Here is a 26610-nt window from a genome sequence, read left to right on the forward strand (position 1 = left end):
CACCTTCTGGTCGCCAACCATTTTAACTCCCCCTCCCACTCCCTGGGTGACATGTTCATCCTGGGCCTCCACCAGTGTCACAATGACACCACCCGCAAACTGGAGGAGCAACACCTCATATTCCACTTTGGGAGCCTACAGTCTGATGACCTAAACATGGAGTTCACCGGTTTTAAAATCTCCCTACCCCCTGGTCTCATCCCATGTCCAAGCCTCCCTCGCATCCCCGCCTCCTTGACCTGACACAACTTGTCCATCTTCTCTCCCACCTATCTGCCACACCCTTCCCACTGACCAATCCCCACTATCCCTACTGCACTCACCTATCACCATCCCACCTCCCTTCTCCAGCCCCACCCCTCCTCTCTCTCTTTATTTCTGATCTCCCTTCCCCCTCCCCATTTCTGAAGAAGAGTCCCAACCTGAAATGTCAATTTTCTCGCTCCTCTGATGCTCCCTGGCCTACCAAGTTTTTGGACCAGAGTTCAAATCAAAAGAGGAAACGAGGTAACTTTTGACAGATATTTTTGGTTTTTGGCAATGAAGTCACATCATCGCTGTTGACCACAGTAATGTTCAATTTGGTAGCCTGTCACTTGGACCTTCATTTGAATTAGCAATTTTTTTTTCTGAGTATTTGAGTATCATGACTTCCATTCTCAGTGAGAGAGAGAGAAAAAAATTTTACTTGCTGGCAGGCACAAATTGCTTTCTGCCTTCTCTCAGTTCTGTGACAAGTCAAACCTAAACTAATCCACAAGCTGTTGATGGGCAGTTACCTTTTTTCCCCAAAAAAAATCTAGTGCTGGCAGATCTCAGAAGTATCAAGAGCTTCCAGCAAAGCTACATGCCATTGTGTAATCATTAAGTGACCACACAGTTCCAATTTTCCTTTGAATTGTGAGAAAACAACTTGTAAGACAAACTTCCATTTTCCGGTTTATATTTCCAAGTAAAATAAATGTGTGGGCCTTATACCACATCTACCAAGAATCTATAAATCTCAATTTGGAAATGTATGCTGCGATCTAAGGTGTCTACTTCAAATATCAATGCAGTGAACAGTTCATTATGTTCCATCAGTTCCTGATTAGAGACTAATTTGAGGTAAACTTTTCAAGCAACAATAATTAGTACTTGTAGAACACTTTTAATATAATAAAAAGACCTACTTCACTGTCGTTATAAAGCAAAATATGGCAGCAAGCTACTTAGAATGTTAGAGCAGACAACCAAAAGCCTGATGAAAGAGGTAGGTTTTAAGGATATTAGTAATGCATTGACATTTCTAATGAACTCTGGGGTGGTCTGTCAGCAGTGTTTCATGACTAAGACTCAAAGCTGGCAATTCATGGTCTACAAAGCAGCAGTGTTTCCCACTCTCCTGTGTGCATTGGAAACGTGGACTATGTACAGATACCTCAAATCCCTCAAGCAATATCACAGTGATGCCTCTGTAAGATCCTGCAAATCCACTGACAGGATGGGCACTCGAATATTGCTGTCCTGTCTTAGATCTAGATCCCTAGTATTAAGGCAGCTGAGTTGGGTAGGCAACGTTGTCAGCATGCCTGACACAAGACTTCATAACTAGCTCTCCACTCTGACGTTTGTCATTGACAAACAATGTGATGCTGTAATAAAACAAAAAAAAACTGTAGATTCTGGCAATATGGAAGAAAGCTAGAAATTGCTGGTAACATTCAGTTAATGTTTAGAGTAATTCTTCAGGGCTGAAGAGGAGTAACCCAACTTGAAACCTTAAATCTGCTTTCTACCACAGATACTGCCAGACCTGCTGAGTTTTACCAGCAATTTCTGTTTTTGAATACAATACTCTAAGTAACTCTGGCTCATTTTTAAATTGCTTTGTGGCCTCAACTCTCCCTATCTCTGCAATCTCCTCTAGCCCCACATCCATCTGAGATATTGACTTATCTCATTCTGGCCTCTTGGTCATCCCCGATTTGAATTGTTCTACTATTGGTAAAACTTAAACCCTAGATTTCTGTCACTAAATGCCTCTGCCTCTTTCTTTCTCCTTATTTAAAAATTACCACTGGCAAAATTTTTGATTTTTATGCTCTATTATTTATTTACGCAGCTCACATCATATTTTGTTTTATAGCACCTCAGGAAACAGCTTGGAATGTTTCATTGTGTTAAAGGCACTGTATGAATGCGAGTTATTATTAATTGAAAAACTTAACCGAACTCACTTTCCTCCTGATTGCCCCTTCAATCTGCCCTTCATATATTTGTGGCATCATGCTTAGGAATACCTTTTTGTCGGTAAAGAATCAAGCAGTAACTTATTCCACAAGATGATACAGTACTGTGAAAGGAAATATTTTGTGCCATCAAACTGGAACATTTATGTTCATTGCCACTATCTTCTCCATCCCCCCAAATCCTAGACTGACATTGTAACTTAAAACATCAAAGTTCCTGTATATTTGTTTCATTCTTCGATACAATCATCAGAAATTAAGCAAAAAATAACAGCATGCTTCTTAATTCAGACAGTTTATATAAAAGAAGAATCACATTCTTGGTTTCCTATTGCACTGTATTGTTTTCTAGAAGAGTCTGTGTTTCCTGATGATCTTATATTGTGTTTGAGCCTTCTTTATCTGTTTAATAACTACATCAAAGCTGCCCTTCCAAGAGTGTCAATTTGACTTTAAAAATCTTGTACTTCACACATTGTAGGTTGATGCTGCAGCACTGTTCTTGGAGTGATACATTGTACAAAATGCTGTGTTTCTAATGACATGCTTACCCATGTCTCATCTGTTTTTAGTGCCTTAAATCGTTTACACCTGTCTATTTGAACAGGGTAGTTCTCTCTGTGTCCTGTCTAGCATCGAATGTGTCAACTAAGGCCATCAAAAGGAGATTATCTTGTAATAGTTGTTTGTGCACAATTTGGGTTGCGCACCTGCTATGATTACACTGGTAATAAAAAAAAGTGCAATTCATTGGTGTGAATTATGTGGAAGCCAATCTTCTCTGTAAGCTATGTACACAGGCTGCGTGCCTGGCTACACAACAATTTGAAAGGTATTGTGCAAACTGCTGCCAAAGTGTTGTGAAAGAAATGTAAGGGCCCTGTACTTGTGCATTCAAATGAAGGCTAATACACAACTTAATGTTTAGAGGGGTAATTGTTGGGACCATGCTTGACATGTGGAAAACAACACAACATTGACAAATGCAAGTTGATCAGACAAGAGAAGAGTACATTTGAATCAGGGTTATGTAACACAAGGCAAATGGAGTTTAATGGATGGCTCACCAAAACAAACAGTAAAAAAAGCTATCTGGGATTTGGGCTGAATCATTCAGGAGATATTGTTATAGCCATGTATTGAGGTGGATCCACAAGGATCTCCATGTCTTGGAGATTGTGTAAAAAGGTCAAGTAAGGCAATACCTCGTTTAAGACATCAGAGCATGAGAAAACTTTTAAGAGCTCGCACTTACGTTTTTTCTAGAAAAGAAAATTTTTTTTTAGGATACTTAAAGGAATGAAAAAATTGCACGCATAATGGGTCTCCAATTATCAAAAGCTCTGGGACTGGCTTAAGATGAACAGGGAAGAGATGTGTGCTCAGTTTCAATCCAACTTCTTCACTTGGAGTAGCCAGTGTATGAAATGTGTTGTCTGAGGAGTTATATGATGTGGAAAAAATTTAAGTGAGAATATTGGTACATATTTGTGAGAATGAGCAATTGGAAGGTAACAGTTTTTTTGGGACAAGACAAACACTGATGTTTCTATCTAAATTAACTTTCAATCAACCAATTGTTCCTCATTCCCAGCGCATCACACTTACTTCGTATGTAGCTGTCAAATAGATGTCACAACATTACATCATCTGAAAATGCAACAGTATTATTTATGCCCTAATTTAAGATCATAAGTTAAATTAATTATCAGGGGAGGAACTACCACAGAGCTCTGAGGAGCTCCACTCAACAACAGACCTTGACGTGAACCCTTCCCATCAATAACTACACCACGTTGTTCATCCAACTCTCCAAACAATTTCAGTATTCTTTAATAATACTATGATCATCTGTAGAGCAGACACATGCAAAAGATTAACAAAACACAACTCTGCAATCTTTCTTTCAAAGAAACAGTATATATTTAGAAGAAAGAAAGCCAGTTCTTTGATTTGTATTTCTAGGCTATTTTAAAAACAGCCTTGTGCTATTTATAATTATATTTTATATCTCTCTACTTAGCTGCTGTTTTTGACTTGTGTATATGCTGTGTCTTTTCCTTAAGCCCTTTAGATACTTTAAAGTTTTAGCAAAGATTTGTAGCTGGGATTGTGGGTGAGGTTGTTGACTTGCTGAACGTCCGAACGAAAACAAGCCAGCTTGGCGAGCAAGTCAACAACCTCACCCTTTAGATACGTCTTTCTTCAATTCCAGAAGCTTCACTGTCTCCTGATTTTTTTTAAAAATCTAGTTTGTAATTGAAGGCTCACATAGGAATGTAGGAAATAGGAGTGTGAGTCAGCAGTTCACCCCTTGGAGCCTGCTCTGCCATTTAACATGATCATATGTAAACTTATCCTGGTCTCAACTCCACTTTACTGCCTGCTCCCCAAAGCCAATTGTCCCACTTTTCCTCAGAAACATTTTTATTTCTTTCTTGAATCTGTTGATTGATTCTGTCTCTACTGCACTCTGGGGAAGTGAGTTTCACAAATTCAGTAGTTCTTCATCTCAGTTTTGAATCTACCTTCTTTTGCTCTATATGACCTCTTGTTCGAGACTGTCCCACAGGGGAAGCATCTTTTCAAGGTCCATTGCTTCTTTATATTCACAATGTTTCTAAAATTCTTCAGGATTATTTCAGTCACCACCCACCCCCCAACCCCATCACTAACTTCCTTTCTCTCTTTCTTTTTTTTACTGGGTCAGTCTGGCTGGCGATGCAGTTTTCTTTCTAGCATTCTCCTTTTATGACATTTTGTTACATGTCATTTATCATTCAATGAGGAACTGGATAGTGTGATTCACCTTTTGCTTTGTGTTTGCAGGGTTTCTAACAAATCCAACCACCCTTCGTTCGAGGGCATCATAGAATCATTCACAGCCTATGAAATCTATGCTGCCAAAATGTACCACAACCTGCACTAGGCCCATACGGAGGCAAGGTGGTTATTCAACATGTCTGCCATGTCCCCGTAGTCATTAATGATGTCCTCACTTTCAGTCTTTAGTTGGCCAACATTGCTCCTGACCATTCACTTTCCCTTTATGTAATTATAAACTACTTCTTATTGATTTTGATATGCCTTGCAAGTTTGTTTCATAATACCTTTTAATGGCTGTTATCAGCTGCTTTGTGGCCCTTTGCTGATCTTTGTTTCTTTCTCATTCAGCAGAATCTCTGCTGTTTTTTTGGCAAACCAAGCTGTAAGTCCTTTCTTTTAGATTTATACTGTCCCTTAATTGTCCATGGCTGTTTTGTCTGTGAAGTGTAGCTTTTCCCTCTCGGGTGTAGAGTTGTTTTACACTCTCTGCTGTTCTTCAGAGATAGTAGGAACTGCCGATGCTGGAGAATCTAAGACAGCTGTTCTTCAGTTGTTTTACCAATTAACATATTTTCCCAGTTTGCAGTGGACAGTCTGTCTCATCTCATTAAAGTGGCCTCACCTAAATCTAAAGCTGTAGGAGCAGATTTGTGCTTTTTGCTTTCAACCGCAACATTGAACTTGATCATGTTACAATCACTATTTGATAAATGTTCACACACAATTAGGTTACTAATTAAATCTGGCTCATTACTATTGAATAATAAATCCGATATTGCTTGTTCCCTTGTTACATCCAGGAAATATTGCTGTAGGAAACTATGTTGGACACATTCCAGAAATTCACTGCCTTTCTGACAGGTGCTTTTCTGCCCCTCCCAATCTATGTTAAAGTTAAACTTCTCCAATATTACTGCTCTGGCTTTGCTACACACTTGCCTAGTTTCTGCATTTATACAACACTTGAGAACTGCTGCCAGGGGTCTATGCATAACATCTGTTACAGTTTAAGTCCTTTACTGTTCCTGAGTTCCATTCACATTGTCTCCACCTTATGCTTTTCCCTCATTATATTTGCTCTCACTGTTGAAATAATTTTGTTTCTAATCAGCAAGGCTACTCCACATCCTCTGCCACTTTCCTTATCTGTCCTATAAACCTTATAACATGGTATATTTAGTTCCCAATCCCAACTGTCCTGCAGCCTTGTTTCAGTAATGGGTACCACATCATAAACTCTAATTTGATTTTGTCCCTGCAGCTCATTTCATTTATTCTTTACACTCCACACATATGTATGTAAAAGTCTTAAACAGGTCATACATCTAATCTGTCCCTCAGAACTGATGCTTTATTCACCTATTTATCATGTCTAGCTTCTGGTTTAATCAATACATTTCTTAAGTTTTGTCATTATCTAATTCCATGAACTCTTACCTTCGTAATCAGTCTCCCATGCAAAATCTTATCAAAAGCCTTGCTGAAGTCTGAATCACAGAGTCATACAGCACAGAAACAGATCCTTCAGTCCAATCAGTCTGTGCCAAACATGATCCCAAACTAAACTAGTCCCACCTGTCTGCTCCTGGCCCATATCCCTCCAAACTTTTCCTATTCGTGTACCTAACCAAATGTCTTCTACATGTTATAATTGTACTCATATCCAAAACTTCCTCAAGAGGTTCATTCCACAGGTGAACCACTCTGTTTTTTTAAAAAAAAGTTCCTCTCTTATATTTTATAAATCTCTCTCCTCTCACCTTAAAAATGTGTCTTGAAATCCCCCATCCTCGGGAAAAGCCAACTACCTTTAACTCTATCTCTACCTCTCATCATTTTATAAACTTCTATCAGGTAGTCTGTCAATCTCTTTCACTCCAGTGGGAAAATAAAGTCCCAGCCTTTCTTTATAACTCAAACCTTTCACACCTGGCAACATCCTGGTAAATCTCTTCTGAACACTCTTGGCTTAATAATATCCTTCCTATAACTGGGCAACCAGAACTGGACACAGCGTTCCACAAGAGGCTTCACCAATGACTCTGTCAGATACATTGCTGTCATCTAACCACTTGGTCACCTCTTTGAAAACCTCAATCAAATTGGTCAGACATGACCTCCCCTTAACAAAACTGTGCTGACTGTTCTTATTAAATTGTTGCATTTCCAAGTTGAGAACACAGTGGGACTGATGGTCTGAACTATGTTTATTTTAATGCAAGGAGTATAACTCGAAAGGTGGTAAGCTTAGAGCCTGGATTAGTACATGGAACTATGGTGTTATTGCCATTACAGAAACTTGTTTGAGAGAAGGGCAGAACTGGCAGCTCAACATTACAGGGTTTAGATGTTTTGGACAGGATAGAGAGGGATGTGAAAGGGGTTGGGGAATCTTATTACTGGTTGAGGAAATCATCATCTGCACTAAGAGGGGACACCTAGGAGGGCTCATCTAGCGAAGCCATATGGGTAAAACTCAGGAGTAAGAAAGGAACAATTTTTTGGATAAAGTTATACTATAGGCATCCCAATTCCCAATAGGAGATAGCGCAACAGATATGCAGACAGATCATAGAAAGATGTAAAACCAAAAGGATTATTGTCATGGGTGGTTTTAACTTTCCCAATATTGACTGGGATTCCCTAAGTGCCAGGGACTTGGATGGCACAGAATTTGTTAAGTGCATCCAGGAAGGTTTCTTGAAACAATATGTAGATAGTCCAACAAGTGAAGGGGCTGTACTAGACCTTGTATTGCAGAATGAGCCTGGCCAGGTGATCACAGTTTCAGTGGAGGAGCAATTTGTGAAGAGTGATCGTAAATCCATACGTTTTAAGGTAGTTATGGATAAGGATAAGACTGGCCTTGGGTGGGAAGGCTAATTACAACACTAATAGGGAGGAACTGGAGAAATTAGATTGGGGGTGGCTGTTTGAGGGTATATCTACATCTGACATGTGGGAGTCTTCTAAAGGCCAGTAGATCATAGTTCAGGACCAGCATGTACCTGTGAGGATGAAAGATGACAATGCTATGATTCTGGAACTTCTCTTGTAGAGCCTTCCACATACTGGCTTAAAAATCTCTCCTGGATGCATTTTAAGAATTCCACTCCCTCTAAGTCTTTCACACCATGACTACCACAGTTAATGTTGGAAAAGTTGAAATCCCCTACTGTAACCACCCTATTACTTTTACACACCTGAAATGTGCCTACATATCTGCTTTTCTATTTCTCTCGGATTGTTAGGGGTGCTATAGTACACTCCCAGCAATTTGATTGTACCTTTTTGGTTTTTAAGTTCTATCCATATGGAATCATTCGAGGAGCTGCCTAAGATGTCATTCCTCCTTACTGCTGTAAATGATTCCCTGATCAAAATTGTGACATCCCTTCCTCTTTTACCTGCTTCCCTGTCTCACCTGAAGACCTTCTGTCCTGGAATATAGAGCTGCCAACACTTTCCCCCTCTCAATCATGTCTCATTAACAGCAATTACATGAGTACCTCATGTTTTATTTTGTGCCCTCAACTTATCTGCCTTGTTCATGAGGCTCCTGGCATTAAAGTAAGTACCTTGACTCACTTGGTGTCACTTCTAATTTTGGTCATTCATCTCCCACTTACTGAACATTCTCTCTGGATCCCACTCCCTGCCAATTTATTTTAAACCCTCCTCACGAGCACTAGCTGGATGTTGATCCTATTTCAGTTTAGGTGCAACCCATCCACCTTGTACAGATCCCACCACCCTCAAAAATGGTCCCAATGTCCCAGAAATATAAAGCCCTTCCTCCTGCAACATCTCTCCAGTCACACATTTATCTGGACCAACTTCCTATTGCTGTACTCACTGGTACATGGCAGCAGAAATAATCTAGAGATTGTTACCTTTTTGGTCCTGTTTTTTAATTGGCTTTCTATCTTCCTAAATTCTTCTTACAGAACCTAATCCCTTTTTGTACCTTTGTCATTTGTACCAACATGTATCACAATCTCTGTCTGTTTGCCCTTCCCCTTTAGAATGCCCTGCAGCTGTTCATCTCCAAACCTGACACCAGAGAGGCAGCATAACAGCCTGGAGACTCTTTCCCCTGTACAATCATCACCCCAACACACAGCGACTGCTGTACTACCTATGTCCTCCTACTCCACCTGATGGTCACCCATGCCCTTTTAGCTAGTAATGTCTTCACCTGTGGTGTGACCACTCACTGAATGTGCTGTCCATGACATGATAGCATCACAGATGCTTCACAGTGAATTCATCTGCAGCTCCAGCCCTGACATGCAGTTAGCCAATAGCTACAGCTGGGCACACTTCTGTGCACATGGCCACCAGGAACAACCAAAGCTTCCATGATTTGTCACGTAGCACAGAAGAAGCGTATCTATGGTATGAGCTTTGCTGCTATAACTTTCTTAAGCCCCTTAGTTACTCCGTTTGTTTTTAAAGAAATTAATCATGCTTTTTAAGTGTATTATTGCCTTGCTTCCCTTGTCCTAATTTTACTTTCCTTACTTTGCCTTTGCTTACTTATATTACTTTATAATATTGGCCTGACTTTCACTTCCTTCTGTTGTTTCTCAGTTAATCCCTTCTTCCAAAAAGTACAGTTTTTAAAACCAAGAAGCAATCAACATAACAGTTTCCTGTAATGTCACTCTTTTTAATGTATTTTCCCAATTAGCAGTCCCCTGACGCTGCAGCGGTTAAACTAGGGCTCCCTTCTCTCTGCTCAGTTAAAGCTGGAATGTTAGGCCTCCGATCCTGGGCCTTACTTTATCCTGTTCAATTATTTACACAAAGCCTTTTTCATAGAAATCAGCCACAACTTATCAGGGACTTGAACCGTGGTGTCTCATTTGACAGGCAGGGATCCTAATCACTGTACTAATGTGGTGAAGAGAAGTGAAAGTGTACTGGTGGTACAAATGCAATCCAAAACCAGTGTGAATCTATCCACTATGGGTCCAGTCTCATTGGTTTTTTTTTTCTGTTTTCTTTTCCTGTCCTCAGAATGTTCGAGATCCATCAGGAGCATCCATTGCACTCTTCACTGCCAAGTTACACCAACCTAATAAAACTCTGCAGCATGTAGTATTGCAAGCCTTGTTCTACTTACTTGATCAAGCTATTGAAAGGTAAGGATTTTCTCTATTATTTACAACCCGAAAGCTTTCAGTAAAGTATGCAGATGGGGGAAGTGTTGAGTTTTGTTTATGAAATCCTTCAAACTGTGACAGTTTGATGTCTACTGGTTTAAGTGATTTCTATTCTTCAAACTATTCAAGACACATCGTGCTAATTTCTTTAAAAGGTAACAACATATAGACAAATTAGCAACAACTACATACATTTCTAAAATTCATTTTCTATTATGCAATGTCAGCTTTTAGTCGTATTTTATACACTAATGTCTTTTGGTAGGAATTCGTTAGTGTAGATAAAGGAAAATGTATTCAAAATTCTTTAGGGTTTCAATAAATTGATCCTTGCTATGATTGAAATTGATTTTAAAGTCCAACAATTTTTAAAGAGAAGTGTACAAATTTAATTGTGAAGGTTTAAGATAAAGAGGTAGTTGTGGTAGACAGTGTATTTGAGAGATTGGGTGATGGGAATCTGCTGTTAGTATCTCAGTTTAGTGATATGTGTAACTCCTTTTCACAAGTTAGTTGCTTTTTTTTTTAACACATTGGAAATGGCATTACCCTATATGTATTAATGGGAGCTTGAAGTGCAATAGTGAAATACCTTTGTGATCAGACCTAGATTTCAGTGTCTTACAAATGCATACTCTCTTAATCTCTGAAGAAGACACAGCTAACCCTAAGCATCAAGAAATGGGCTATGGTTTGTGAACTCTTCAGAAGCAAGCTTCTGCTCAAAAAGCATTTTAAGATCACACTTTTGGGTCGTAGTGGTGGGTTAATGTGGGAAATGGTCACAGTTTTCTGAGCCATAGCAAGGTTATTAATTTTTAGAAGTGACCAGATGGAGTGCGGAACCTTTTCTGGCTCTGTTTCTGTGCTTAACCTGAACTTGCTATGTGTGAATTTGGAAGTGTGAAGATCCCATCTGCTCTTTAAACTGTTTCTTTGTGCGAAAATACCTTTTAATTCCTTTTGGATTTCCCATTTGTTATGTCTTTTCTGAAGACAGTAACTCAAACGAGGGACAGCTCACTTGATATTGGCAATCTTCGACATCTTTGCCCTTCATTATTTTAGAATAAAATAGTTTCCATGGTAAATGTTAATGAAAGTGTTGAAGATTTTGAAGCATAAAACAGAAACTGCTCTGCATTAGGATAAAAATACACAGTTAAGGAATTAGGTAAAAATGGTTTTAAAATAGTTGAGATTTAATTTCCTTTCAGCAAGATTATGGGACTAACGAAAAGCCTTTTATGTAGAGTGGCAAATGAGATTGGGTCACTACTTCAACACAATCTAGTTCCAAAGAACAAAACAGTTAAGTTGCACATCTCAGATTTTATTTTCAAATCACTGATTAAGTTTGCACACTTGAAAAGCACTGTTTCATTTGAGATTTTGAATCACAGCATTGTTGGATGGTTTTTTTGAACATGTGTGCCCCAGATAAATATGAAGTGTGATTTTTATACCTGGTAAATGAAAATATGTGCACGTTAGATCTGACAACTTTTGTGACCATTTTCAGTGTGTAAATAGTTTGACTCTGTCAATTCTGTCATCTGTGAATGTGATAGAGATATCTTCAGGCTGCGTCTTTAGAGTATTCCATTATTCCTTAATCAGCTTTCCCCAAGCCCAGGGGCTGTAAACTGAACTGTGGTGGGCATTGTTTTAATTTTTTTTATTATAATGTATGATTTCTGTTGTTGATATAGGTGCCGTGGTGGGGCGACTTTTAAAACTTTTCACATAAAATTACATGTGGCAATAAATTTCGGTTCTGTTCTATTCCTTTGCTGTCAAAACAAATTTGAAATGTAACAATTCGTGTTTTCTCCCAGTAGTTCCTTTAATTTTTGAACTGATCTTGCGGCAATAACAAATGTCTGCCCTGCAGTGTTATCATACTGAATGTTCTGATCAGTTATTAAAACAAGTTTCTAACCTTAGTGGCCATCTTTTGTTTCCTTAGTTTTGAAACTCAAAGAAACGGGCTGGTGTTCATTTATGATATGGCCGGTTCTGCATACACCAACTTTGAGTATGACCTGAGCAAGAAAATTCTTCACCTTTTGAAGGTAGGTCACTAAACGTCATTGACATAGACACTCTTGATCATCCATGCATTGGTAGATGTTGGAAAAGCAACAAGCTTGTTGGAAGGGGAATGGCTCAAGCACAGCCAGGGTTTTCCTTTGCAAATATCACAGTTTGCAGTATATTTGAAGGGTGGCCCCATTCTAGTACTGACCAAAACTATTTCAGACTTCTGGAAGGGAATTCTTTGGTGACTTAATAGGACTTAATTGTTTTCTCCTTTTTGCCTGAATGAACCTAGCTGCTACTGTCGTCTTTCCCTTGTTCCTATCTTTGATCTGTATTTGTTATTTCAGTTACTGGCATAGCACTGAGCTTTCTATTAGAAGTTAATCAGGCTTGGTTCTGTAGGAAAGTTACTTCCTTGACTTAAGAATGTTGGTGTATACATGTCAAAGAATATTGGGCAAGAGAACACAAGAACTGGATTATGCCATTCAGCCATTAAGCCAGTTTCACCATTTTAATATAATCAACCCCTTTTAGCCATATTAACCTCATAACCTTATATGCCATTGTTAATCAGGAGGGAGAAAATGCCCCAATGATCAAAATTGCAGCATTGAAGACTTTTTCTAGACTGCTGACATCTCAGTGATGGTCTTCCAGAAATGGAGGTTAGCATTTTTTGATAGTAGCCGTAACCATATTGAATAATATAGCAGGCTCAAAGGGCCAAATGGCATTCCCTTGCCTCTAATTTCTAATTTTCTATAGTAGAGATTTATCTATTTTTGAGATCTTAGAAATAAAATATCGCTTGTTCAAAAAGACATTCTATCTTTTCGCACAAATTAATAATATTTCAATTTCAGTGCTGGTGTAATACTACGTATGTAGGTCACACATCTAACCAACTGACTGACAGATTGTATGCAACAGGAAAGATACTGACCATACCTAACCAACCCATGCTTGCAGAACCCAAGCAGTGTGTCCAACATTAGATGCGATTCCATGATCGGACAATGTTTGCTAAATAACCCTGACTGTGCTAAGAATTATGCTGACAACCAATTTAGGGTTGTTCCTCAGACTCACAATATAGCAGATTTGCACGTAGGAGCTACATATATTAATACACAGGGCCCTGTTCAAATCCATAAAACAGTTGACAGCTATTCTGTGCAGTTTATTCTTCAGATCAGTTTCTTGATCAATCACAGTTGATCTGCCTGATTTAAATTCAAACATGCTTGGCAGTTAACTGTCAGTCATGGCCTAACTGGTACGTTGTCCATGGCACTGCTTGTCCCAATCAGAGTCCACTTGCCACACTGTCTTCTCATACAGTATAAATTTCCGCTTGGTATTTCTTGAATATTGTCCTGATGAATACAAGATGAAAGGGGCGGCATGGTGGCTCAGTGGTTAGCACTGCTGCCTCACAACACCAGGGACCCGGGTTCAGTTCCACCCTTGGTCAACTGTCTGTGTGGAGTTTGCACATTCTCCCTGTGTCTGCGTGGGTTTCTTCCGGGTGCCCTGTTTTCCTCTCACAGTCCAAAGGTGTGCAGGGTAGGTGGATTGTCCATGCTAAATTGCCCATAGCGTTCAGGGATGTTTAGGTTAGGTGGGGTTAGACATGGGGAAAATGCAGGGGTAGGGCAATGGGTCTGGATGAAATGCTCGTCAGAGAGGTCGTGTGGACTTGTTGGGCCGAATGGCCTGTTTCCGCACTACAGGGATCCTATGACTATGACAAAATATCTTTTTCAGTGGTACTCGTGTTCAGGCCTATTGAATGTATACAACTTGATTGTATATTCAGTTAACACAGTGCCCCTGTGGTGATTGTAGTCTTTCTTTTTAGAAAGCTGAGTTTGCAAATAGATGGATTCTGTTTGAAATGTGTTTTCGTTTAAGCTGTTACACACAAACATACTTGTATTTTTTTGCATACTAATGTCAGTGTCCTCTCTTCATTCTACCTGAAAATGTATGAATCTTTCCCTCCAGTTCTATACTTCTTCTGCTGTAGGGAACTCAGCATTTCTCCACTTCTAGCTTCATGCACATTGTCGGTTTTGTTCATTCTATCATTAGTGGACTCTGGGAGAAGCAGTGCCATGAACAGTGTACAGTTCGGCCATGACTGACCGCTAACAGCCATGCTTGTTTGAAATTGAATCAAGTATGCGCAAATCTGCTGCTAAGGCCCTAAACTGGAATTTCTTACCTGAAATCCTCTACATCATCAACTCTCTCTCATCTTTTAAAATCTACTTGTTTAACTTTGGCCACCTGAACAAATATCTCCTTACGTAGTTCAGCATCAAATTTTGTATGAAAGCCCTCTTGTAAAAATTTCCAAAACACTTCACCGTGTAAAAGGCTCTATATAAATAGAGGTTGTTCTAAGTTATCCATTCATGGGACATAGGTGTTGCTGGGGCATTGTCCATTCCTAATTTCCTTGGAGAAGATGGTGGTGAGCTGTTTCTTTGCCCTGCTGCAGTCCCTAGGGTATAGGTGCACACAATGCCATTAAGTAGACAGTTCTGGAATATTTAGTCAAGAAAATACATTTCATTAGAGGCTATAAAATATAAAGTGAAAATATTGTAAGTACTGGTATGTCATAAATAAACATGATGTATGTAATGGAATAATTTCCAAACACAGTGAGAAAATTCGGTCATTTCAATTGGGCGACTGAAGTAACTGACATTCCATGGCTTCCCATTCATTTTTAAGATCAGATTATCTCACTACCATTCATCATATCATTCACTTAAAGGGAGTCATTGCACTTGTTTCAAAAGAAGTTACGCAGTTTTTCAATTTTTCTGGCTGACCAGAGTTTTTATGTAATATGTAATGAAAGGTAACTTGTTGATTGATTCAGTATTAATAACAGCAAATATTACATACATATAAAATAGCACCAGGAGTATACCATTCAGCTCTTCAAGCCTGCACTGCCATTCAATATGATCATGCCTGATCATCCAATTCAGTACTCTGTTCCTACTTTCTCATGATACCCTTTGATCCCTTTAGCCATAAGAACTATATCTAACTCCTTGAAAACATTCAATGTTTTGGCTTCAACCGCTTTCTATAGAAGACAATTCCACAGACTTGCTGCTCTCTGGGTGAAGAAATTTCTGCTTATCTCAATCCAAAACGACCTACCTTGTATCTTTAAACTGTAACCCCTAGTTTTGGATACCCCAGTCACAAGGAACATCCTTCCAGCATTTACTTTGCATAGTCCTTGTGGAATTTTATAGGTTTTTTTGTTCATTCTTCTAAACTTCACTGAATATAGTCCTAACCAATCCAGTCTGGTCTACATATGTCACTGCTGCCAACCCAGGAATCAGTCTGGTAAAACTTTGTTGCACTCCCTCCATAGCCAGAACATCCATCCTCAGGTAAGGAAACCAAAACTGTGCACAATATTCCAGGTATGGTCTCACCAAGGCCTCTTCACAGTTGTGGCATGACATCCCTGCTCCTATATTCAAATCCCCTCAAATGAAGGTCAACATACCATTTACCACTTTCAGCGCCCTGTTGCACCTGCTTGCTTGCTTAGTTTCAGCAACTGGAGTACAAAGAAGCCAGATCTCATTGCACGTTCTCCCCGCCAATGTATCCCATTCAAATAATAATCTGCCTGCCTGGTTTTGTTACCAAAATAACCTCACATTTATCCATGTTATACCATTTGTCCACTCACTCAACTTGCCTAAGTCGCACTGAAGCAAATCTTGAAGTGTTTAATAATTTCATCAAAAAAATTAGAAATACCTATCTAAAATTGTGGAATTGTTTATCATTTAATGTATGAATCCAGAGCGTTAACTTTAAACTGTCCAGTTACTTCCCCAGATATGATTTCCTTGGTCAAACTGTCTGTTTCCGTTGTCTTCTCTTGCAGGGCAGTCAGATGCAATTTTAGAAGCAGTGTTGTGGTTAACTTGTATTTATACTATGCTTGTCAGAATAAGAAAGCTTCCATTGCCTGTCACCACTGCTGTTTAATTTTGTGTTATTAGAGAAGGACTTTAAGCTAAGCAAAGAGGTATTAAAATGGGTGACCAAAGGTTAGTGGAAGAGTTGAACATACAGAGGGTTTTAAGGAAGGAGATGGAGACATTCAGGGAAGAAATGCCAGAGTAAGAGGCTAAACTGATTGAAAATACAGCTACCAGGGAGATGCATAAGAGGTACGTATTAGAAGAATGTGGGCCTTACAGCGAGTATTGTAGGGCTGGAGGAGGCTACATGATGGAGAAAGACAGAGACAATGAAGGAACTGATACAGAAACTGGTGACTGGGTGAGTATCAAGATGTGAGTTAATGGGTTGGGGGGTGTGTGAAGGTGCTGTTTAGGATAGAGTTGAAGGAGATGAGGGTGAAATGTAAGAATATGTATTGATTGGGAGCTGTGGATAGAATAAGATTTGACATGTTCTGATTTCGCTGCATCAGTGAACACGGGATCAAAATTAGCTGAGCAACTTTTAAAGAAAGCCGGCAGGGACAGAGTAGGCTCACTGGCTTCCTTCTGCGCTATATCCACTTTGATTCCTTGACCTGTTTCCTATTCCATTCTGACAACCTCACAACTTGTAAACACATATTCATTAAAGCATGTAGTTCCTGTACTCATCTCTTGGGTTATCTCAAAGTTCATATGGCGAAGCAGAAAATGCAGTCACTTGATGTTGAGGTTGGTTGGCTCGCCGAGCTGGTTTGTTGTTCCGCAGACGTTTCGTTACCGTGCTTGGTAACATCCTCAGTGCAGCCTCTGATGAAGCGTCGGTGTGTTTTCCCGCCTGGTTTTTTAAACTCTGGGGTCCGTTGCGATGGATTGCCTGCTTCAGGGAGTACATGCTATTAATAAACACATTGAACTCGACCCCATATACATTCCACTACGGAGGAAACCCGGAAGTGAGGCAATCCATCGCAATGGACCCCAGAGTTTAAAAAACCAGGCGGGAAAACACACCGACGCTTCATCAGAGGCTGCACTGAGGATGTTACCAAGCACGGTAACGAAACGTCTGCGGAACAACAAACCAGCTCGGCGAGCCAACCAACCTCAACACCCACAACCCGAGCTACGACTCTACTACAAAACCTTAGCAGTCACTTGACTATGCAGATTTATTAATGTGTGTTTCAGATGCAGATAACCAATATAGTTTGTCTGAAATTAATGGTTTGTTCATGGAGGTCGCAATGTTAGGCCATTCTACCGATGCTCTTACCTTTTAAATGAGGCCTTTCAACTCTGGTAGTTAAGGGGACAAAACTCACTTATTGCCTAATGCAACTGATTATTTCCTTTCCCACACCCCTTCTTGATGACTAAATATGGTGGATAGTCGGATGTGTTACAGTTGTAAGATCAGACTACATAGGATAGTGCATGTTTGCAATTGGTTTTCACTCCCTAAACCAAAATGTCAGTGCTGGCTAAAAATGACAGCTGTCTATTTGAGATGTTAAAGTTCCTTTCATTGGGAAGATTTTTTTAAATTTAACCAAGTTTTACCTACCACGGATTCAAAAAAGTTTTCTCCCTTTCTAATTATTCACTTGCTCTCCTTTCTCCTTTCCTTCCTCTTGTTTTGAATCTGGTAGCAGAAATTATATTGAAGTTCTGTGTAGTTGTGCAGGTGGGATTTTGTCAAGTGTTCTGTCCTTTTTACTAGTTAAATAAACACTTTCCTCCCCTGCACCCGCCCGCACCCGCCCCGAAAAAGGTAATGAAATCCTAGTTCTGTAAAGGTTTATTATTTCATCTTTAGAAGCAGCATTCTTTTAAATCATTCATACGGGTAGTAAGTTATTTTTCTGCCAGTGCTGAGTTCTAATATAATTGCCTTTCTGTTTTCAGGGAGCTTTTCCTGCTCGTTTGAAAAAAGTATTCATTGTTGGTGCACCTGTCTGGTTTCGATTCCCATATTCCGTTCTAAGCTTAATTCTTAAGGAAAAGCTTCGGGAAAGAGTAAGTACTTCCCAGCAATTATGTTGCCCAATTTTAATAGTTTAAAAGTTTGGAACACGTACATTTTATTACTTTATTACTTTGGCCCTTCTTCAGTTCCGTCAGTTTTATTTTAGCATTTTATTATTTTATTACTTTTACCTAATGTGCTGAACTGATCTGTGACTTTTGAATGTGGATGGTATGTCAGTACTGTAAATTGTGATCCAGATTCATGACTGGGTTAGCTGCAAAAGCTGATGGGTCTGAAGTGTGTTCAGAATTTGGACTACACATTTATTTGTCTCTTAAAAATTTCAGCCTGGCTGCAGAGGGACATTGTGAACTCTAATAGGCTGTAGAATAAACCTAGTGTATACTTTGTTCCAACTAGTAACTATGTTCTAGAAATAATGGTCGACCCTATACTGGAGCAACATAAGACTGGCCATAGTTCTGTAGACTGAGTGACTCGTGAAATGATTCTGGTTATGTGTGGAGTTACTGTGGTTGCAACTGGGCGCATTTTGGATTAATCCAGAGTATGTACAGAATTTCAACCATGCACATCGCTTCTTCCTCCTGGTAGATTTTCAATCTGGTACCTTAATCTTGGAATTGAGCCCCCTTGCATTCAGGCATTCAATATAGCATCAATGACATGAAACAAAAACGGGAATTGCTGGAGAAACTTAGCAGATCTAACAGCATCTGTGGAGAGAAAGCACAGTTAACGTTTCAGGTCTTTGGCCCTTCTTCAGTTCCGTCAGTTTTATTTTAGCATCAATGATCTTTTGTCAATCTAGAGTTTTCAAAGCACTAGGTAGTCTGAATCTGCCACTTTTATAATGGTTTCCAGTGCAAACCATTGAATTCCCACTTGATGCCTGGGTGATAAAAGTTGCAAGGCACTGTAAACATAGAAAGTACTTGCACCTTCTCAACTAGAATAAGAAATTTTAATGAAGTGTATTTTTGTAACTTCTGAAAATTAGTTCATATAAACTTCTCATTGTAAACTCATACCATTGTATTTTCTCATTAAAAGAATTACATAAAAAAATTAATAACCTACTATTTGATTATTGATGAGAACCTCAATAATTGCAGAAAAATTTGAGATATGGACTGGAGGGAATTGGGATAAATTGTTTAAGCATTGGAAGATAGCCTTTATAATAAGGACTGTTGAACTTTGCCTTTGGCCTGACAAATATTCATCAATTGACTCATAGCAAATCTGGCAAATGGGTTTTAATGATTAAGTGCCATTCATGTTGAATGGATAATATGTTAAAAATGGGAGAAAGTTCTTTAAGCATGAAGCTGTAAATAGAATAAACCTGTGTTTGTTCCGTTGTACAGTGTAGGAGAAATTCCTAAACGCCAAGGCTTGTTGGAGCATGTGTGGTTAAGGCAGAGATATTGCATGTTTTAAGAGAAAATTGATCAATGTTTGAAGCAGAGAAGTGGGGGGGTAGTGTAGGGATTGGAACTAGTTTTGCATTAGTTGTTTAAATAATTGCTACAGCTAGGTTGCCTTCCTTCAGTGCTGTGAATCTGAATAGTTTTTCCCAGTTCCAGATGCAGAAATTGTCCTCCCTAAAGAATTTGGGAAGTGTTTGGATGCCTATGGGCCCTTTGACCAATGTACTGATATAGCAAATTCAGGAAGTCGGGTTCCGTTCTACTCGGCAAAGATAAGATATGGATAAAGTGCCTTAAAATAAAAATACATTAGCAACAGTGAATTCTTGCAAAATTAGAACAAGATGTGTTAAGTTACAGTAGGGAGAAAAAATTAGCAGTGCTTTTTAGCAGAAATTCTTGATTCACTATCCAGCAAATAACCTAATAAGATCATAAATAGGAGCAGTAGGACCATTCAATAAGATTGTCACTAATCAGATTGTGACCTTAATTCCACTTTTGTGCCAGCTGCCTCATAACCCTAAGCTCCTTTCTTCATCAAAAATCTGTCCAACTCAGACTTCAACATGTTCACTAACCCATGCTCCATTACTTTCTTGAGAAAAGAATTTTGAAGACTAATAACTCTAAGAGAATAAATTTCTCATTACTTCAGGTACAGATGGGAGATTTTTTGCTTTTAAAACTGTCCCCTCGTTCTAGACTGCCCCATAAGAGGAAACATCCTCTGAGCATCTACTGTGCCACATCCTCTCAGAATCTTGCGGTTCAGTAAGATAACCTCTCATTCTTTTAAACTTGCATGAGTATAGGCTCAGCCTGCTTAACCTTTCCTCAAAAGACACCCACTTCATCCCAGGAATCAGCCTTGTGATTCTTCTCTGACCTGCTTACAATACATGTATATCCCTTCTTGAGCAAGGGGACCAAAAGTGTAGTTATAGTCTCATCAAAGCCCTACCAAAGTTTAGCAACTTTGTACTCCATTCCTCTTGCAATCAAGGTCAACTTTCCATTTGCCGTATCTGCATGCTAACCTTTGGTGGATAATTTAGAAGGATACCCAGATCTTTCTGTACTTCAGCATTCTGCAGCCTGTCTCCAGTTAAATAATATTCTGCTTTTCTATTCTTCTTCCTAAAGAGGACAGCCTTACACTTTCCCACATTATATTCCATTTACTAAATGTTTGCCTAGTCACTTAACCTACCTGTGCCCCTTTGTAGAGTCTGTATCCTCACAACTTACTCTCATCTCTGTATCGTTAGCTAAGTTGACTACCATACAGTCAGACCCTTATCTAAATCATTAACATAAATTGCAAATGATCTTTGTGGTACTCGACAAGTTACAATTTGCTAAATTGAAAATACCCCATTTAACCCAACTTTGTCATCTGTTATTTGGCCAATCTTCTATCCTGTCTATCTACCTCCTCCAACATCATGAATTATTGTGGAGAGATGGATTTGGATCACAAAGTACTTGTGCTTCAATTTGATGAGACTGCAGGACAGACATTTTTTAAAAATATTTTATTGGTCCCCATAAAACTTTGAGGTTTTGCCTGTTGGCTTCCCAGTTTGGTTGCTGCAATGAATTCCATTTTTGTTGAACAAAAATGATAACTTGGGACAAAATCACCAGTAACTTGGCAGATGCGGATTAAATTAGGAAAGGCAGTGTGGATTTGTTAAAGTCAAATTTGATTGAGTTTTATTAATGAGGTAACATTGCTGGTTGATTTGTGAGTAAAGCCAGAACCCATGGAAAGAAAGACATAGCAGCTGCTGGGATGTGAAATTAGCTGAAAGAAGATAATGGTAAGGGTGGATGTTTGCTCTTCAGATAGGATGTTTGCTCTTCAGATAGGAGGAAGGCATTCATTGACATTCCCAAGAGTGGTTGAAGGACCCCTCCTTTTCCTGATATATACAAGTGATCTGGCCTTAGGTGTCCAGAGCACGAATTCAAAGTTTGCAGATAGCAATCAACTTGGAAGTATTTTGAGGTGAAGATAGTGATAGAGGATAGGAATAGGTGGAGAAGTGGCAGATGAAATATAATGCAGAGAATAGTGAAATTATTCATTTCTAAGAAGAATGAGGCGAGGCAATATAAAATAGAGAGTACAGTTCTAAAAGGGATGCAGGCACTGAGGAAGCTTGTTGTCTATGTGCATATGTAATTGAAGGTGGCAAGACAGGTTGAGAAAGTTGTTAATAAAATATATGGCATCCTGCATTTTATAACCAGGGTGATAAAGTAGAAAAGAAAAGAAATTGTGCTAAACCTGTATAAAACATTTGTTTTGGTCTCAGCTGTGTCCAAGTTTGTGGACTACACTTTGGGAAAGATTTGAACGCATTAGAAAAGGTGCAGAAGAGATTCATGATAATTGTTCCAGGGATAGATTGTGGACAGACTGAAAAATGTAGACTGTACTGTTTGGAAAAGAAGGGATGTGATGGAGCTCTGTACAATCATGAGGCATCCAGACAAAGTAGATCGGAAGAAATGTTTGCATTTGCAGAAGGGTCAGGAATAAGAGGTCACTGATCTAAGATAATTTGCAAAACCATCAAAAATAGCACGAAGAAAATCATCAAATGCACAGCAAGCAGGTTAGGCTCTGGAATAAACTCCTAAGAATGTGATGGAAGCAGATTGAATGCTGATTTTCAAAGGCAAATTGGATAACCATCTAAAGAGAGGAAATTTGTAGAGCTACGGAAAAAGATCAGGAGAATGAGATTAATTCAGTTTTCTTGCAGGGAGCCAGCACAGACATGATGGGTCAAACGGCATCCTTTTCTATGATTCTGAGAGCTGGGGAATTATCTGTGATGTCTAGCCAACATTTACCACTGAATCAACATCACAAAAATGACAACATGATCATGATCATGTTATTTGTGGGAGTTTGCTGTGTGCAAATTGGTAGCTGGAGGTCCTACAGTAAATACACTTCAAGTACTTCACTGACTGTAAAACACTTTGAAATATGTACAATGGTCACGAAAATTGCTGCATAAATACAAGCCTTTCTTTCTTTGCATTGCCTTCTTGGGCTAAAGTTCTAAAGTGTGAAATTTAAATCAAAGTACTGACATCATCCAGGTCAGCAACAGTTGCCTTCTTGCTGATGGAACTTCATTATTGCCTAGAGTATCCCCCTCATTCTGGTTGATAATTATGTTTCTGCTACAGAAAATAGCATCTTTTGGGTTTATGTCTCTCTGATGGGCACAAAGTGTGAAATGAGAGAAACTATACTTTTTATAAAATCAACACCCTGTTACTTCATTAAATTCTGAATGTTCTATATGGTGTTTCATGCATATTGGACACTGACTTGTGATTGAATTGAGCTGATGCCAAGGAGAAACAAACAGCAAAATAACTATACATGCTGGAAACGTGGAACAAAAAAAATGAGGATGTTAGCTGATGAGGTTACATCTGTGGGAAAAACATGAAGTAAAAATTTCAGGTCTGATGCCGTTCATCAGAAGGTTTCTGTACTGAATGCATTGGGGTGAATTTAGTACAGTGGGGGCATCGTTCTGCCCAGCAGCAATAATGCTGTGTAATGGCATAAGCTGTGTGAGGGTTAGATGCTACCCCTCTGGGGACAGGAAGTCCCAGCCTCCAGAGATGCCAGCCAGTCTGTCTGGTTGGCAGCTTTAGCAGTCCCAGCAGCTCCAGAACAAAGTAGTTGGTGCTGCTGGAACTGCAGACATCACCATGAAAAAGAACAATGGTGACTAGAGTGATGCAAATTCCAGGCTCTCATGATGGGATGGAATTGGATACTCCAGGGAGAGTGAGCATTGAGGTGTAGAGGATAACGTACTGGGTGCTGTCCCCAGTGCACACAAGATAGCTCTGTCCCCCATCAGTTGGTATTGAAATTTTATTTGGGTTACAGGATTAAAACATTCATGTTATTGACTGGCTGAATAGTTTTTGTTGAGATCATTTTGTTGTCTGATTGTGAAACCTGTGAAAAGTGATCCTGTGTAGGTTGTCACTGTAGTACCTGGAGTCACTAATATACAGATGTCTACAGGAATTTACTCCAGTCAGCATCATGTTGCAGATCTGAAACATGAATGTTGTTCTTCCCTATTTACTGTACTGTGCTGCTGGTTCTTGTTAGAGTTATTTATTTTAATCTTTTGATCTCTTAAACCAGGGAAGGTTGGGCAATAGCTATAGTGGCTGTGAATTTCACATCCATTATTAGAGTTGTCAAAAGTGCTGTGCTTCATTACAAAGTGGGCTTCACGAGAGCAGCTTGTGTAAAAACTGGTCAGTCGTATAGAATCAGACACAGGGAGATCTGGAAGTACAGTGGATGTGGAGTAATGCATTTCCTAATTCAAACTACTCTCTGGTACAGATTTCTTGTATATTTGTACAAATTGATGTTTCTCTGATCTCCTGCCTTTTCTGAGGGCCGGCTGTATACTGAAAATGATTTTTCTTCTACAGTGGGGAGCATGAGATCAGGCTGTCATCATGAGGTATGAACTGTCATCACCCACGTAGCCTCTCATCTCCAGAAGTTATTTTCTCCCGACTTGGATGAGATATGATTCCTTAGATTTGGGTCACCCTCTGGCAACCCTGGCCAACTGATCATTATTCATTGTCTTTGACAGTGAAGCAACATTTAGCAATGAAGCATCATGGTTTCCTTAACCACACACAAATTGCTGAAATATTAAAGCAGCTCTTCGATCATTTCAGTAATCTTAAACTAAAATCTACTGTAACATCAGAAACTTGTGAATTGTGCATATCTCTGATCATGAGCACCATTAGATATCATCCAGCGGAGCTGCTGCCCAGTGGCTAGTTTTTGCAGCTGGTATAGATTCCAGCACATAAACTGCCCTCATTCAAACAGGCAATCACGCACATTCACCACAAAGCAATAATCCATCAGCCTTTTGTATTACCCATCTTTCACAATTGCCAATTACAATGTCATAAGTACAGAGTTTATTTTGGGTAGAAACTATTGGTGAATTTCAGAAATTTTGACTATCACTCTGAAACCTATAAGATTTCCCCTTATGGGAAAGCATCTCTGAGGTATAGAACTAACTACCTTCTGCGAACAGCTGGAACTATGTACATCTTATGATAGGCATGGCTAGGAGAACTAGGAGCCTTATTGTGAGTACGTCTCGTTCAGCTGGCAGACTACAGCAAATCCTAATTACTTTTTGTCTGCAGGTGTCATGGCTGTTATATTGGACATTGCATGTAGCAAACAAATTTAAATTCTTCCATGTGCGCCCACTATAATGTATTAGGAGTGGATTGACTGACTGTTGTGTATATGTTGCAGGTGCAAATGGTGAAGACGAATGAGTTGAAACAATATCTGCCCAGGGATTGCCTGCCTGAGCATTTGGGTGGGACACTGAAACTGGACCATTCCAGCTGGAACAAACAGTTTTTAACCTCTCCAAATGGCCACACTGACTCACTGGACGAACTTATCACAAGTTTCCCACGGGATGAAGTGTCCATACATGTGCCAGGACTGGAAGGAATGACGGTGGAAGAACTGTTGGACCACGTCAGTACTGTTCAGAAAAGGGGAATCTATGAGGAATACGAGGACATCCGACGAGAGACCCCGCCAGGCACATTCAACTGTTCATTGTTAGTGTACTGTTTGTTTGTATGTAAACTTAAAAAAATCAAGGCGTTATATCAGGAGGATAGGTTGCATAAACTTGGCTTGTTTTCCCATCAGTCTAGAGGATTAAGGGGTGATCGCGTTGAGGTGGTTCAGATGATTACAACTTTGGTAGGGTAGACTGAGAAACCGTCTCCACTGTTGGGAGTCCAAAACCAGGGAAAATAACCATTACGTTAGATTTTGCTGTTCAGGGCTGATGTCAGGACATTCTTCTTTGCACACACAGGTTAGTTGAAATCCGCATTCTACCAAAACAAATGATTCAAACTCGATCAATTGAAAACATTAAGAACTGAGATCAAAGACTGGAAAAGTTGTTAAGGGATATGGAACTAAGGTAGCCAGTTACAGTTAATATACAGGTCAGCCATGATCTAATTGAATGATGGAATAGGTATGAAGAGCTGAATGGCCTAGTCCGGTTTCTGTATGTGGTATGCTAGTTGTGCAAGAATGAATATTTTCTGATTAACCTGTTCAGACGTACTATGACACAACTCTGGCGCAGGTAGAACTTGAACCTGTGCCTCCTGGTTTAGAGGAAGGGACACCAGCACTGTGCCACAAACGCTGTATATTATATAGGAGTACATGAGGATAATGATGTGCTCCTCCTCAACACCACATACCATGGTGTTAATTCGAATTCAGTGCCCTATTTGTGCAGAGGCAAAAATCTTGGGTCCATTGTTCAATATAACAATTGGCAGAGTTGATTTACTTAGAGGTGCCACAATAGAGTACTGGACAATCACAGTCTCTGACAGTTGATCTCACAGTATGTCTGTATTCCCCCACTGCTCACGTGTTTATTATCATACGGCTGCAAGACTTCCCCTTCTGGAAGCCATATGGCTAGAGAAAAGTGCATGCTCTTAACTGGCTTTGTTAGCTTCTTTTGCTGTGTTTCAGTTTGGTTCAGATAGAGTATCATTAAATGGTAAAGTAGGTTTTGTGGTAGCAGTGCAAACAAATGAGTAACCTATATATTAGGTACTGATGTATAAAGCCAGTATATTGCAGAACTAGAAACATAGGAGGCTGTTCAGTCTCTCTTGTTCATGAGCTCAACTAGTCCTACTCTGCGTGTTCTCTGTAGACCTGTAGGTTTCCTTCTTCAGCTGTTTGTTCTGCATAGACTTGTTAGATAAAGAAAAATCACAGGAATGCTGCCATACTCCACATCC

At 39.5% G+C, this 26610-nt stretch overlaps 1 protein-coding gene across 1 annotated transcript in view; it reads left to right on the top strand.

The window, feature by feature from the left end:
* The window catches only part of ptpn9a (protein tyrosine phosphatase non-receptor type 9a), a 178906-nt gene that overhangs the window by 104308 nt on the left and 47988 nt on the right, over nucleotides 1-26610 (top strand). The window contains exons 4-7 of the mRNA XM_048617271.1: nucleotides 10080-10204; nucleotides 12195-12300; nucleotides 18181-18291; nucleotides 25064-25383. Coding sequence (XP_048473228.1) covers nucleotides 10080-10204; nucleotides 12195-12300; nucleotides 18181-18291; nucleotides 25064-25383 — 662 coding nt within the window. The remainder of the gene's footprint in view (nucleotides 1-10079; nucleotides 10205-12194; nucleotides 12301-18180; nucleotides 18292-25063; nucleotides 25384-26610) is intronic.

The sequence above is a fragment of the Rhincodon typus genome, chromosome 36 (genome assembly GCF_021869965.1).
Source record: "Rhincodon typus isolate 14 chromosome 36, sRhiTyp1.1, whole genome shotgun sequence".
Lineage (NCBI taxonomy): Eukaryota > Metazoa > Chordata > Chondrichthyes > Orectolobiformes > Rhincodontidae > Rhincodon > Rhincodon typus.